The sequence below is a fragment of the Sus scrofa genome, chromosome 15 (genome assembly GCF_000003025.6).
Source record: "Sus scrofa isolate TJ Tabasco breed Duroc chromosome 15, Sscrofa11.1, whole genome shotgun sequence".
In the NCBI taxonomy this organism is placed as follows: Eukaryota; Metazoa; Chordata; class Mammalia; order Artiodactyla; family Suidae; genus Sus; species Sus scrofa.
This window is the reverse complement of record NC_010457.5, coordinates 76,665,792-76,677,981: the sequence shown is the minus strand read 5'-3', so window position 1 is coordinate 76,677,981 and position 12,190 is coordinate 76,665,792. Positions and strand designations below refer to the sequence as shown.

At 39.9% G+C, this 12,190-nt stretch overlaps 1 protein-coding gene across 3 annotated transcripts in view; it reads right to left on the bottom strand.

Moving 5' to 3' along the window:
- The window catches only part of MYO3B (myosin IIIB), a 423,015-nt gene that overhangs the window by 177,462 nt on the left and 233,363 nt on the right, over positions 1 to 12,190 (bottom strand). For all 3 annotated transcript variants that reach the window (XM_021076498.1, XM_021076497.1, XM_021076499.1), the window contains exon 23: positions 3,436 to 3,515. In XM_021076498.1, coding sequence (XP_020932157.1) covers positions 3,436 to 3,515 — 80 coding nt within the window. The remainder of the gene's footprint in view (positions 1 to 3,435; positions 3,516 to 12,190) is intronic.

Genomic DNA, 12,190 nt, shown 5'->3' with positions numbered 1-12,190 from the left:
GAATTGTTACTGCTATCAAGTGATCCATCTCTTAAAAAAAAAAAAAAAAAAAAAAAAGTCCCTAAAGCATCACTCTTCTCAAAAACCTCCATAGCAGTGAACAGGAGAACAAGATTGCCATGTGGGGGTGCTAAATGTGTTGGCCAGCTTCCTGCAAGGCCACCTCTGCTATTTTGTCCTAGATAAGGCAGAGAGGGAGTGATGGAGTTTTGTTTTCTTTCTTTCTTTTTTCTTTTTTCTTTTTTTTTTTTTTTTGCCTCCCTGCAACATATGTAGTTCCCAGGAGGGATCAGATCTGAGCCACCCTTGAAATCTTACACCACAGTTCTGGCAATAATGGATCATTTAACCCACTGTGCCTGTGCCATGCAGGGATCTAACCTGCATCCCAAAGCTATAGAGATGCTTCCGATCCTATTGTGCCACAGTTGGAACACCAAGATTTTTGTTGTTGTTTTTTTAAAATTGCTGTTACCCTTCATATTTTCTGATGCCTTGATTAGAACTTTCAATTCATCTTCTTTCCCAGTGAAAATAAATCTCTAGTCATTTTCACCTCACATTATACCCATTTATAGTAACGATGTTAAATATAAACCACACACTAGAGGGCACACTTCTCAGGAAGGCAGTGCAGAGAGGGAGATAACATGCTGATACTGAGTGTGGAAGGCCGGGGAACAGGTCTTGGAAGAATCCAGCAGTCAAAAATCAAATTGAGGAAAGGAGGGGAACATGGACTAACAGAGAATATTACACAGTAGTCTTTCATCTTTCGTGTTATGATCCTTTTTAGAATCTGGTGGAAGTCAATGTCCCCAAAAAACACATATGTAGTTGATCCTCATTATTTGCAGATTCTATATTCGTGAATTTGCCTACTTGCTGAAACTTATTTGTAACCTCCAAATCAATCAATATTCGCAATGCTTTCATGGTCATTTGCAGACAAGCAGAGCGGTGCAACCTTTGAGACAACTGATGTGCATGCTTCAGCGGAGGCTGAACAAGGTGATACTCTTACCTTGTGATTTCAGCTCGCATGCTATAAACACGTGTCTTTTACAAGGTCTACTTAAGTGCCACGATTTTTGCATTTTTGTGCAAAAATAACCCCTAATCACAGGCTGAAGTGCTAAGTGTTAGAAGGTTGTAATGTATTTGTTGTAGACCATTTCTGTGTTAGATAACCTTCATTCAGGCACGAGTTATAGTGCTGTTGGCCTTGAGTTCGATGACACAAATACTGTACTTGAAATATTGTTTTATACAAAGAAATACTGCATATAATTAATTCTTTGTAAGAATATATAGTTGACCCTTGAGCAACATAGGTTTGAACTGCATGGATTCACTTACACACAGATTTTTTTTTCCCCAGTGGTAAATACAATACTACTGCACGATCTATGGTTGGCTGATTCTGCATCTGCAGAACTGTGGGTATGGAGAACCCACTATAAAGTTATATGTGGGTTTCTGATTGTGCAGAGAGTTGATGCTCTAACCCCTGTGTTCAAGGGTCAACTGTATTAAATAAGATGTGTTTAAATAGAAATATGCATAATACAAGATTATGTATTAATCAACTGACAAAATTGTGGCCAGAGGCTGGTACAAACCTAACTGTGTATTTCCTCTAGGAGCAACGCTTCAGTATTTGCTGATTCAATGTTCACAGTAAGTTAATAGAATATAACTCATGAGTAATGAGAATCAACTGTATTTAACACAAACAGAATTTTATATCTAATATCAGGAGGCTCTCAGAACCAGTGAAACTCCTCTGTAAATCTCTTCTAGGGGCCCATATAACTCTTTTTAAATAGTCCTAATATCTTACCACAAGGTTAAAAAGTATTCTACAGAATCGTATTAACAATGTGCGTATAAAAATTCTCGACAAAGGAGTTCCCATCATGGCTCAGAGGAAATGAATCTGACTAGTATCAATGAGGACACAGGTTTTTTTGATCCCTGGCCTCGCTTAGTTGGTTGAGGATCCGGCGTTACCATGAGCTGTGATGTAGGTCGCAGACTTGGCTTGGATCCCACATTGCTATGGCTGTGGTGTAAGCTGTAGCTCAATTCGACCCCTAGCTTGGGAACCTCCATATGCAGCAAGTGTGACCCTAAATAGATAAAACAAGATTTAAAAAATATCTTAACAAAGATGATCTGAATCCCTATTATGTGCATGACTTATATTCTTAGAAGGAGTGTGTATGTCTGTATTAATTTGGTGGTAATATTTAACAGTATGATGTGTGGCTATATGGCTTATTCTTTAATAAATAAATAATTTAATATTCAATATAAACAAAAAGGTAGGAAAATTGAGAGATGTGATCTGTTTATTTTTCCATCACCTTTAGGATCGTTGTTTCTCGGTGTTAGTATATTCAAATAAATATTAACCATCCAGTCCTTGAGATTCTTGTTAAACAGTAGCCAGAAGGATGGAACAGTTCAAAATATTTTACAGTAGGATATTTAGTAACCCTTCTAACATGCCCTTTGCACGGACAAGTGCACTGCTCATTTTTCAGAGAGCAAGGCAGAGCAACAGAGAAGGGTTTGCTTTCTTTCCTCCCTGCTAACTCCATTTGTCATCTTCCTCTGCAGGTTGGTGATAGCTTCAAGGAAAAGTGCTTTATCTCTTCCTAGATGAACTGTATTTTCAAGTGTTATTGTTCTGTACCTTAAGTGATTTTTCTGAGAATCCGGTGAAGGGGTCTAGACTATGCCACAGTGGCATAAGGATTATTTTGAATTAAAGACATGTAAGAGTCAACAGTTGTGAGAAGAAGCTTTTTCTGAATTCCCCTTATCTGCCTAAAAGCAGAGCCTCCCAAAAGAATTCAGTTGTCATCAATTCCCTCCCTGGGAGTTTAGTAATCAGGGAAGATTGATTCCTATCACCAGAGATGAGAAGTCAGCACTGAGATAAGAAATGCCTAAATAGACACTGTCATATTGTGCCTCCCATCTAGTCTCCTAAAGAACGATTTATTTTTCCCCAAAGTCCTTTGTTGTCCCAGAAATGTCCTCCTTCCTCTCTTCATCTCCTATTAAGATGGTGTATAAGCCCTAAAATCTAACTTTCCCTTTGGGTCACTTTTTTTTAGTGAACTCTGTATGTATATGACTAAAATGGGTATTTTTTTCTCTTGCTTATTTGTCAGTTTGAGTTTAATTCACAGTCCCCCAGAGACTGAAATTAAGAGGATAGAGGAAAAGCTTTTTCCCCCCGACACAGAATTGCAAAGGATTCCATGATGTTGTTTCAAATTTCCTAACCTCCGATTCCTAAATGCCGTCAATCTCTCTTCAGATTGCCCAGATAAAGGCAATTAATGTTGCCCACCAAGCATAATCCCTACGGTGGAAACATCTTGTGGGCCACAGTATTTTGAGTACAAACCTACTACTCACCTTGGGTCTCCCAGCGCTGAAATGTGGAGGCAAAGACCTTGAGGCTGCTGTTATCCTGGCTCTTGTCTGAGCCAAATTACCTGAGCAAAAAAAACAAAGAAGTTAACACAACTTTAAGAATACTATAAGGAGTAATTTTTCCTTTTGTGTCCTTGTATTTTTCAGAATGTTCTTTTTCTTTTTTCTTCTTTTCATGGCTGCACCTGTGGCATATGGAAGTTTCAGGCTAGGGGTCAAACTGGAGCTTCAGCTGAGACCTACACATTAGCCACAGCAACACTGGATTTGAGCTGCATCCATGATCTACACAACAGCTTGCGACAATGCCAGATTTTTAACCCACTGAGTGAGGTCAGGGATCAAACTTGCATCTTCACAGATGCCATGTTAGGTTCTTAACCCACTGAGCCACACTGGGAACTCCCAGAATGTTCTAAATGATCTGCACTAAATTTGAAAAAATTGGAAAAATCTGAATTTTGAATATTAAATGATACAAATGATAAGAAAACTATAATAATAGGTCATAAATAATTTATAATATAAATTGAATTTAGTTTTTTTCGTGTGTGTCTTTTTTTTTTTTCCTAGGGCCACCCCTGTGGCATATGGAAGTTCCCAGGCTAGGGGTCTAATCGGAGCTATAGCCGCCAGCCAACACCAGAGCCACAGCAACGCAGGATCCCAGCTGCATCTTCCACCTACACCACAGCTCACGGCAATGCTGGATCCTTAACCCACTGAGCGAGGCCAGGGATTGAACCCGCAACCTCATAGTTCCTAGTCGGATTCGTTAACCACTGAGCCATGATGGGAACTCTGAATTTATATTAGTTTAATAAGCAAATAAAAAAAGACAAAAAGTCTCAAATTCTCTTACAGTAGGAAGAGAAGGAAATTAGTACAACGTAAAATGGCCATATATAAAAAGCCTACAACTCACGTATTAACAGTGAAAAATTGAAAGGTTTTCCCTCAAAGATTAGGAACAAGGCAAGAATATCTACTCTCACTATTTCTATTCAGCATAGTGCTGGCAGTCCAGCTAGGGTCAATTAGGCAAGAAATAGAAACTGAAGGCATCCAAATCTTAAAGGAAGAAAGGAAATTATCTCTTTTGTCTCTCTAGGTGACATTATCTCATATATAGAAAACTCTAAGTAACATACATGCACACACACATCTGCTAAACAGATGAATTTAACAAAGTTGTAACATACAAAATCAACATCTAAAAAAATCAGTTGCATTTCTATACACTAAAAATGAAAATCTGAAAAGAAAGTTAAGAAAACAATCCCATTTACAATAAAATTCTTAGGAGTAAACTTAACAAAGGATGCAAAATCCTGTACACTGAAAACTAGAAAATATTCCTGAAAGAAACTAAAGAAGACACAGATAAATGGAAAGCTATTCCATTGTGGAGGAAGAAGAAAATATTTTTCCTCTGTTTATCTTAGGTTCATTGCCTGGGGCCCTGCAACTTAGACTGAAAGAAGGATAGTACAAGAGAAAAACAATCAGAAGTTTATTAATGCACTCATCATACATATACACAGGAGTGTTTAGTGATGAGTAACTCAAAGAGAGGGTTAGAACTTGGGCTTACATAACATCCTAACAAAAGAACAATACATTTATAGATAAGTGACAAGACAAAGGAAAAGGACTTTGAGTTTCTAGAGGCAGGAAACTGTGGGAAAGTAAATATATGGTGAAGCTAAGAAAAGATAAGGGCTAATTTGTTATATAGATTCCTCTGGTGTTATCTCTGGGCTGATAAGGGTCTAGAGTTGTCTCTGGAGATTAACTTCTGTCATTCTTTGTAGAGAGGAGAGGGGGGTACATTTTTACAAATTTATACCCTGCTTTTGGGCAAATGGATGAAGGCAGAGAGCTTTTCCTGTATTTGCTTCTTCTCAAATGCCTTCAACTTTAATCTTTATGCCAAAGTGGCATGTTTTGGGGTGGCTCAGAAACTAGAAAATTTAATATTGTTAAAATGTTCACCCTATTCAAAGATATCTACAGGTTTAGTGCAATTCCCATCAAAAATCTCAGTAGCATTTTTGGGGAAACAGAAAAAAAATTCCTAAAATTCATATGGAAACACAAAGGACTCCAAAGATCCAAAACAATCCTGAGAAGGAACGAAGACACTGAAGGCCTTATACCTTCTGATTCCAAAATGTATTATAAAGCTATACTTAGTAAAACAATATGGCAAAATGGTACTGACATGAAAATAGATATACAGACCAATGGAACAGAACAGAGAGCCCAAAAATAAACCCATGCATATATGGTCACATAATCTTTGACATGGGTGCCAAGACTACAAATGCAGAAAGGATTATCTCTTTGACAAATGGTATTGGGAAAACTGGACATCTACACGCAAAAGAATGAAACTGAAACTCTTCCTTACACCATACTCAAAAATCAACTCATACTGGACTAAAGGCTTAAATATAAGACTAGAAGATATAAAACTCTGAGAAGAAAACATAGAGGGGGAAGCTTCATAACAATGGTCTTGACAATGATTTCCTGTGTTGCCAAAAGCACAGGCAACAAAGATGAAAACAGACAACTGGGGCTATATTAAACTAAAACTTCCTGCACAGCAAAGGATACTATCAACAGAGGGAAAAAGCAACCAATAGATGGCAGAAGATATTTGCAAACCATATATCTAAAAAGAGTTTAATTTCCAAAATATATAAGGAACTCCTACAACTCATTAGCAAAAAATAAAATTAAATACCCCATTAAAAGTGGGCAAAGAACTTTTGAAGACATTTACCCAAAGATGACATACACATGGCCCACACGTATATGAAAAAATGCTCAGCAGTCAGGGAGATGCAAAGCAAAGTCACAATGAGATACCACCTCACACTTGTTAAGGTGGCCACTGTAAATGAAGAGGTGCAAAATATGCCCCTTTGCCATAGTGATTATTTTAATTTGGTTATTTCTAAAAAATAGTACACATATGTGAAGCTCTGAAAACTGAGCAGAAATTACTCTTTTGTAAGAAAAATCTGCAAGGGGAATCTCCATATGTAAGGGTCTCTCCATCTCTGTACCAGAGAGAGAAGGATGACTCTCAACCTCTAGAAACTCTTATCAATGGAGAAAACAAGAATTTAAATTTGCAAAACAACTTTACTCTTGTTTATTGTGCTTTTCCTAGTCCCCTCTCATAACCAGCCTCCCCAGTCCCCAACATCTTTTGTCTTTAGCTTGTGATGGTTTGGGTCATTTTGGGGAGTTAGTTTTTCCTGGACGTACCTATGTCACTAAACTCCTGTTTGTTTTTCTCTTGTTAATCTGTCTTTAAACACAGGGGTGTCTCGGCTAAGACTCTAGAAAGATACAGGGAAAATTATTAATCCTCCCCCACATAAAAGACAGTAACAAAAAATAACAAGTGTTGGTGAGGGTGTAGAGAAAATGGAACCCGATGTACAGTCAGTGGGAATGTAAAAACGGTGCAGCTACTATGGAAAAAAGAACAGAGGTGCTTCAAAAAATTAAAAATAGAACTGCCATATGATCCAGTAGTCCCACTTCTGGGTATTCATTCAAAAGAACTGAAAACAGAATCTTGAAGAGATATCTGCACTCCCATTATTCCCAATAGCCAAGTAGAGGAAATAACTAAATAGCTATCAAAGGTGAATGGATAGAGAAAACGTGGCGAGTACCTACAATGGGATATTTATTTAGCCTTAAAAGAGAAGGAAATCATGCCATTTGGCCCAACACAGATGAACCAGGGGGTGTTATGCTAAGTGAAATAAGCCAGGCACAGGAGGACAAATACTGTTTGAATCTTTTTATATGAGGTATCAAAAGCAGTCAAATTCATAAAAACAAGGAGGAGAGGGTAGTTGCCAGGGGCTGAGGGGACAGGGAACTAGGGAAATTATTCAATGACTATAGAGTTTCCGTCATACAAGAGGAAAAAATTCTAGAGATCTACTGTCCACAAATGTGCATATGGCAATGTGAACTGGAGGCTGGCACTTGCCACGTGCCTCCACACGATTGAATCATGAGCCCCAGCAGCTGCTGACCCTCAGCATCCCCTGAAAGGAGCTCAGGGTGGAGATCAGGAGTGAGGCACTCTGTGCTCTGGGAAAACTGGCAGAACAGGTGTTCGGATAATTAGATATTTTCAGGAGAGGGTTTAATGAGCTCAATTCTTGCATTGCCTCATATCTAGAAAGGCACTAAAATCCTTCATGGTGACGTCTGCTCCTCATGACTGGCAGTAACTGGCTATAAAGTGTGTGCTTGGTTACATGTACCTCATCTCTTCACCAAAATCACGTATATACAGACATCCCCTCATACCTCTTTGGCACAGTATTTCAGAGCTATCCGAAATCCTACCTCCTGTGCTATCTAGTCCTAATTTTGCCCCAAATAAAACTTAACTCTCAACTTGTAGGTTGTGCATATTTTCTAAGTTGACAGTGTGGAAAGTAACACAGTGTCTTTTCTACCAAAGGAAATCTTGGTTACTCCATTTTACTCCAGTTTTGGCTGAAACGTCTTCCTGCGACCCCCAACTCCTCTTTCCCTCTTCTCCCAGTTAACAATTTGTTTCAAATTAGCCAACCAAGAAGAATGTGCGCCTTGACCTGACCAATGGGAAGGGGACAGGTACATCACCTACGTTAAGGGATAAATAGGTCTTTTCTTCTTTGCGCGTGCTTTTTGAGCACTTGCGCCCTTCTGCAGAAGTAAAGAGCCTTGTCGAGATCTCCCTGTGTTCATGTGTCTCATTTTTCGACACTGAAGATCCAAGCCATATCCCCAACAACAGTAAACAATACCATGCTCTACACTTAAAAATCTATTAGAAAGGTATATTTCACGTTATGTGTTTTTTACCACACACCACAAGACTTTCCAATTAGGACAGTACTAGTCACTGAAAGAGATGAATATGGAAGAAAAACAGATGCTCGGGGTTTTCCTGAAAGAAAAAGTGGGCAGTAGAGAACAACGCTGCCAGCATTTAAGATCCACACACTGATGAGCAGATCTGTCAGGATGCGTCCTTCGGCCTGTGGGAAACCTGGCCTCCTGCAGTGAACCAGCTGACAGTGGTAGAGAGTTAGCTGGGCATCTGAGCAGCCTCTGAGTTCTAGAGGCTAACCTCGAGCAGGTTCATTAACATCTCAGAGCTCCAGTTTCTTTGTCTATAACATGCAGACGGTTATGAGCCTTCAGTGAAATAATTCATGAAAAGCACTGTCAACATAGGGCTGGAACAAGGTAAGTGCTCACTTGGTATAACTAGCATTGACGATGACGATGATTTGCTGTGAACAGCTCACAAAAGTCTCAGCGAGTAGAAGGCAAGAGGAAAAAACAGGAGCTCCCTAATTTGTACTTCGAGCACTGGTGTGTCAAAAAAAAAAAAAAAAAAAAAAAAAAAAAAAGACTGAACAATGAGAAAAAAAAATGATAACGCAACTCCACTTTGAACCTCAGTCTCTTGGCCACTCGGCTTCCTACTGCGTTTCGCCTCAGAAGTGTCTGAGTGGCCTGCACAGACCCTCTTTCCCCGTCCTCACCACCCACCCTTCATCTCCTCTCTCATCCCTAGCCTCCCAAACCAAGAGATCTGCTTGCGTTTTTACCTACCATGTCATTTGATTCTGAAGCTAAATAAAAATTTGTCAATGAAAGGAAATGCTGCAATTTGTGCATTTGCAAGACACTCCAGATTTCAAAGTTAGTAAATCTAGCACAAAGATGTCCAAATGTTTTCTCTGGCGATATCTTCAGAGGCTAAACTGTGATTAATAGCCCAGAAAGAACCCTTTGAAGCAGGATTGGTGACATCAAAGTCGTAATCCAGGGGTGGCAGGAGCTTTATAATGAGTGGGAAGCATTTTAACACATTTCAAAGGATTTACGGCATGAATAAACAATAGACCTCAGCAGATGTGCCACACACACCTTTCAGAAACGTGACCTATAAGAAGTTTCCATTTTAATTCAAATGTAAATACAGTGTTCACACTTCTTTCAAATGTTAAGTGTCCTCGGAGCTTCACCACAGACAGCTAAGGACTTCTCACTGCCTCTGAGCACCTTCCTGCACCTCCGGAAACTGGGACTGTGCGACTGCCCACGTGTGTTGGGGAGAGAAACCAAAGTCAGAGGCTTCGGATGGAATGTTTATCCTACATAGGACCTGGGTGAAGAAAGAATCTAAGAGGGATCTTGCAATGATCCCACATAATTTACCCGCTTCGAACTTAAAGGGAAAGAGACTAGTGGGCTGAAGACAGAACTGAAACTTTTAAAAGATGGTCATTTCCTGCCTGCTTGAGAGGATTTTCAGCTCCTGGAAAACACCCAGCACCCGTGATTTCATCTTCAGTTACCTCATAAGAATTGCCCAAGATGATGGGCTGCTGTTTTAAATAATCATGCTTGGAATTTGGCTTCCCTCTGCTGCCCCCTCTAGGTGCAAGGGACTGGTTGCAGGTTTCTGGTGGTGACTGCGGGTAGGCATTTGTTTGGGAAATTTTCCCATTTTACTTTTCCATATGGAAGAAATAGGCTAATGAGCGAATAAATGATTGCAAAGCAATGCTGAAAGGCTTGTGTCAAATTACTACCCAAAAAGGAGCTGCAAAGAAAACTTCAAATGCTTCAGCTCTTCTGTTACCAGATTCAGTTATCCAAGTAGACCAGAGAACTGAAACTCTGTACCCTTCCGTCAGCTTGGATACTGAAAACCAAAATCATATCTTCCAGTCTACATGAGAGCGACCCGGTGTCACTCCTGTCTGCATTAGCATGAATTTCTTTTTCTAGGAGTCTCCTGTCCTGACCTGCGATCTGACTGTTCACTACAAAAACTTCCCAGAAGACCCAAGACCCATCAACTCCTTAAGGGAAAGTGTCCACAGTTTAAGCCCTATGATTCTCTGAATCCTTCATGTCAAAATCCTCACCTTGCTATTCCACCAAGCCTGGACTTGCTGTTATTGAGTGTGATCCTGACCCACTCCTAATCAAGCCCTCTCACTTAGAAAGACCTGCCTTAAATCAAACTTTATCTCACAACAAATTCTCATCTGGCCTTTCCTTCTTCAAGACACTGCCAAAGCTCTGAGAGGTGGTGGTCTCTCTTACGTCAGTACACCAAGAACTCCACTTTGTGTAATCTGCAGGTAGGGTGAGAAAAGTTTAGGGAGCCAGCTTGGGACAGACCTATGCTGCCATGGGTGAGATGCTCTAATTTGCAGCTAATAACATTATACCCAACAAAAAATGCCAGGAGTTCAATTCAGTAGTTGTATAACACATACTATAGTATTTTGTATGGGTTTTTTTTTTTTTTTTTGGTTTTTGGGGTTTTTTTGTCTTTACGTAATTTTCTATCCTAAATGTATACAATTAAGACTTGTTGTAATTTGATATATTGAGATAACTTAAAATAGTGACCAGGAAAATATGACAGAGTTGCAGGAGGCCGAGAAAGGAAGTACGACATTAGATTTCTGTCCCGCAGTGTTGACTTTCTCTCCTGGCATTTATCTCCAGCTTCGAGTGTTAATATCAATAAATGGGCAGGAGGGAGGTGGGAGAGTTCTGAGCACACTTAATCTCTCAAGGAAAGAACAGGGACAATTTTTATATATGTGGAAGGGACTGTAGTTTTATGGAGGGGAGAAATAAGAGACAGACAAATGAGACAGATATGCACGTATAGAGAATGCTCTCTTTTTCGAATGCACAACCTAGCTTTTATTACATATGTGGGAAATTCAACATCCAAGAGAAACCTCCTCCCCATTTCTGCATCGACTTTTAATTGGCATTTGTCTGGCATCTTGAGGAATTTCTGCATAATGAACATCTTTAGACTATCTGCTTGAAGGAACAAACCAAGGTTTTCGCTGATTTTTTTTTTTTTTTCCATTTAAAATGGGACTTATGGCTTTAAAGATTTGTGGCTCAGAGATTTCAAAATTGTAGAGCTGAGGCAAAAATAATAACTCCTTCTTTCATCCTTGAGCTTGAACACTCAGGATGTCATCCCAAAACAACTGTACCACATCATCAGAATGTGTCAAGGAGGCAGCAAGGCTCCCCTCCCCTAACTCAGTGAATAGTGGAGCCGAGGCTCTCTGCTTCCTGCATTCTCTTACCACATTGGTGGAAGTTGCCAGTTCCATCGATCTTAATAAATAAAGAAAGAGCCAGTTAAAAGAGCTCTGGGTATTGCTGGCCTTCCCCACATGTTCTGCTTGGAGTTTGCTCGGAACTAACATGGCTGCCAAATGACGTGACATGTGTTCACGAAAGTGCTGGAGCCTAGACTGTTGATATCAATCCAAGAAGACTTAACCCATTGAGAAAAAAAGAAACACACACACAGACACACATCTGCCAGCACCCACATGTCCCTGACATGTAAGAATCGCTTATTCCGGTCTCACAGCAACATCCACGTGCAGCACTGCAGTTTTTAGTTCAGTTGGGGCTAGTCCTGGCCAAAACTGTAATTTACCTATAGGATATATTCAGGGTCCACCACATGTCTTTTTGCACCCCTATTTCCACAGCTGAGGGTGCAACATGACTTTAATGCTGTGTCTCTTCCCTACACCCACAACCACGTCTCCCTACTTCCTTGCCCCACCCCAGAAATCTTCCAGGCAGACCTCCCCTGTTAACTACATATTGTGCTCCAAACCTTCAGGTTACT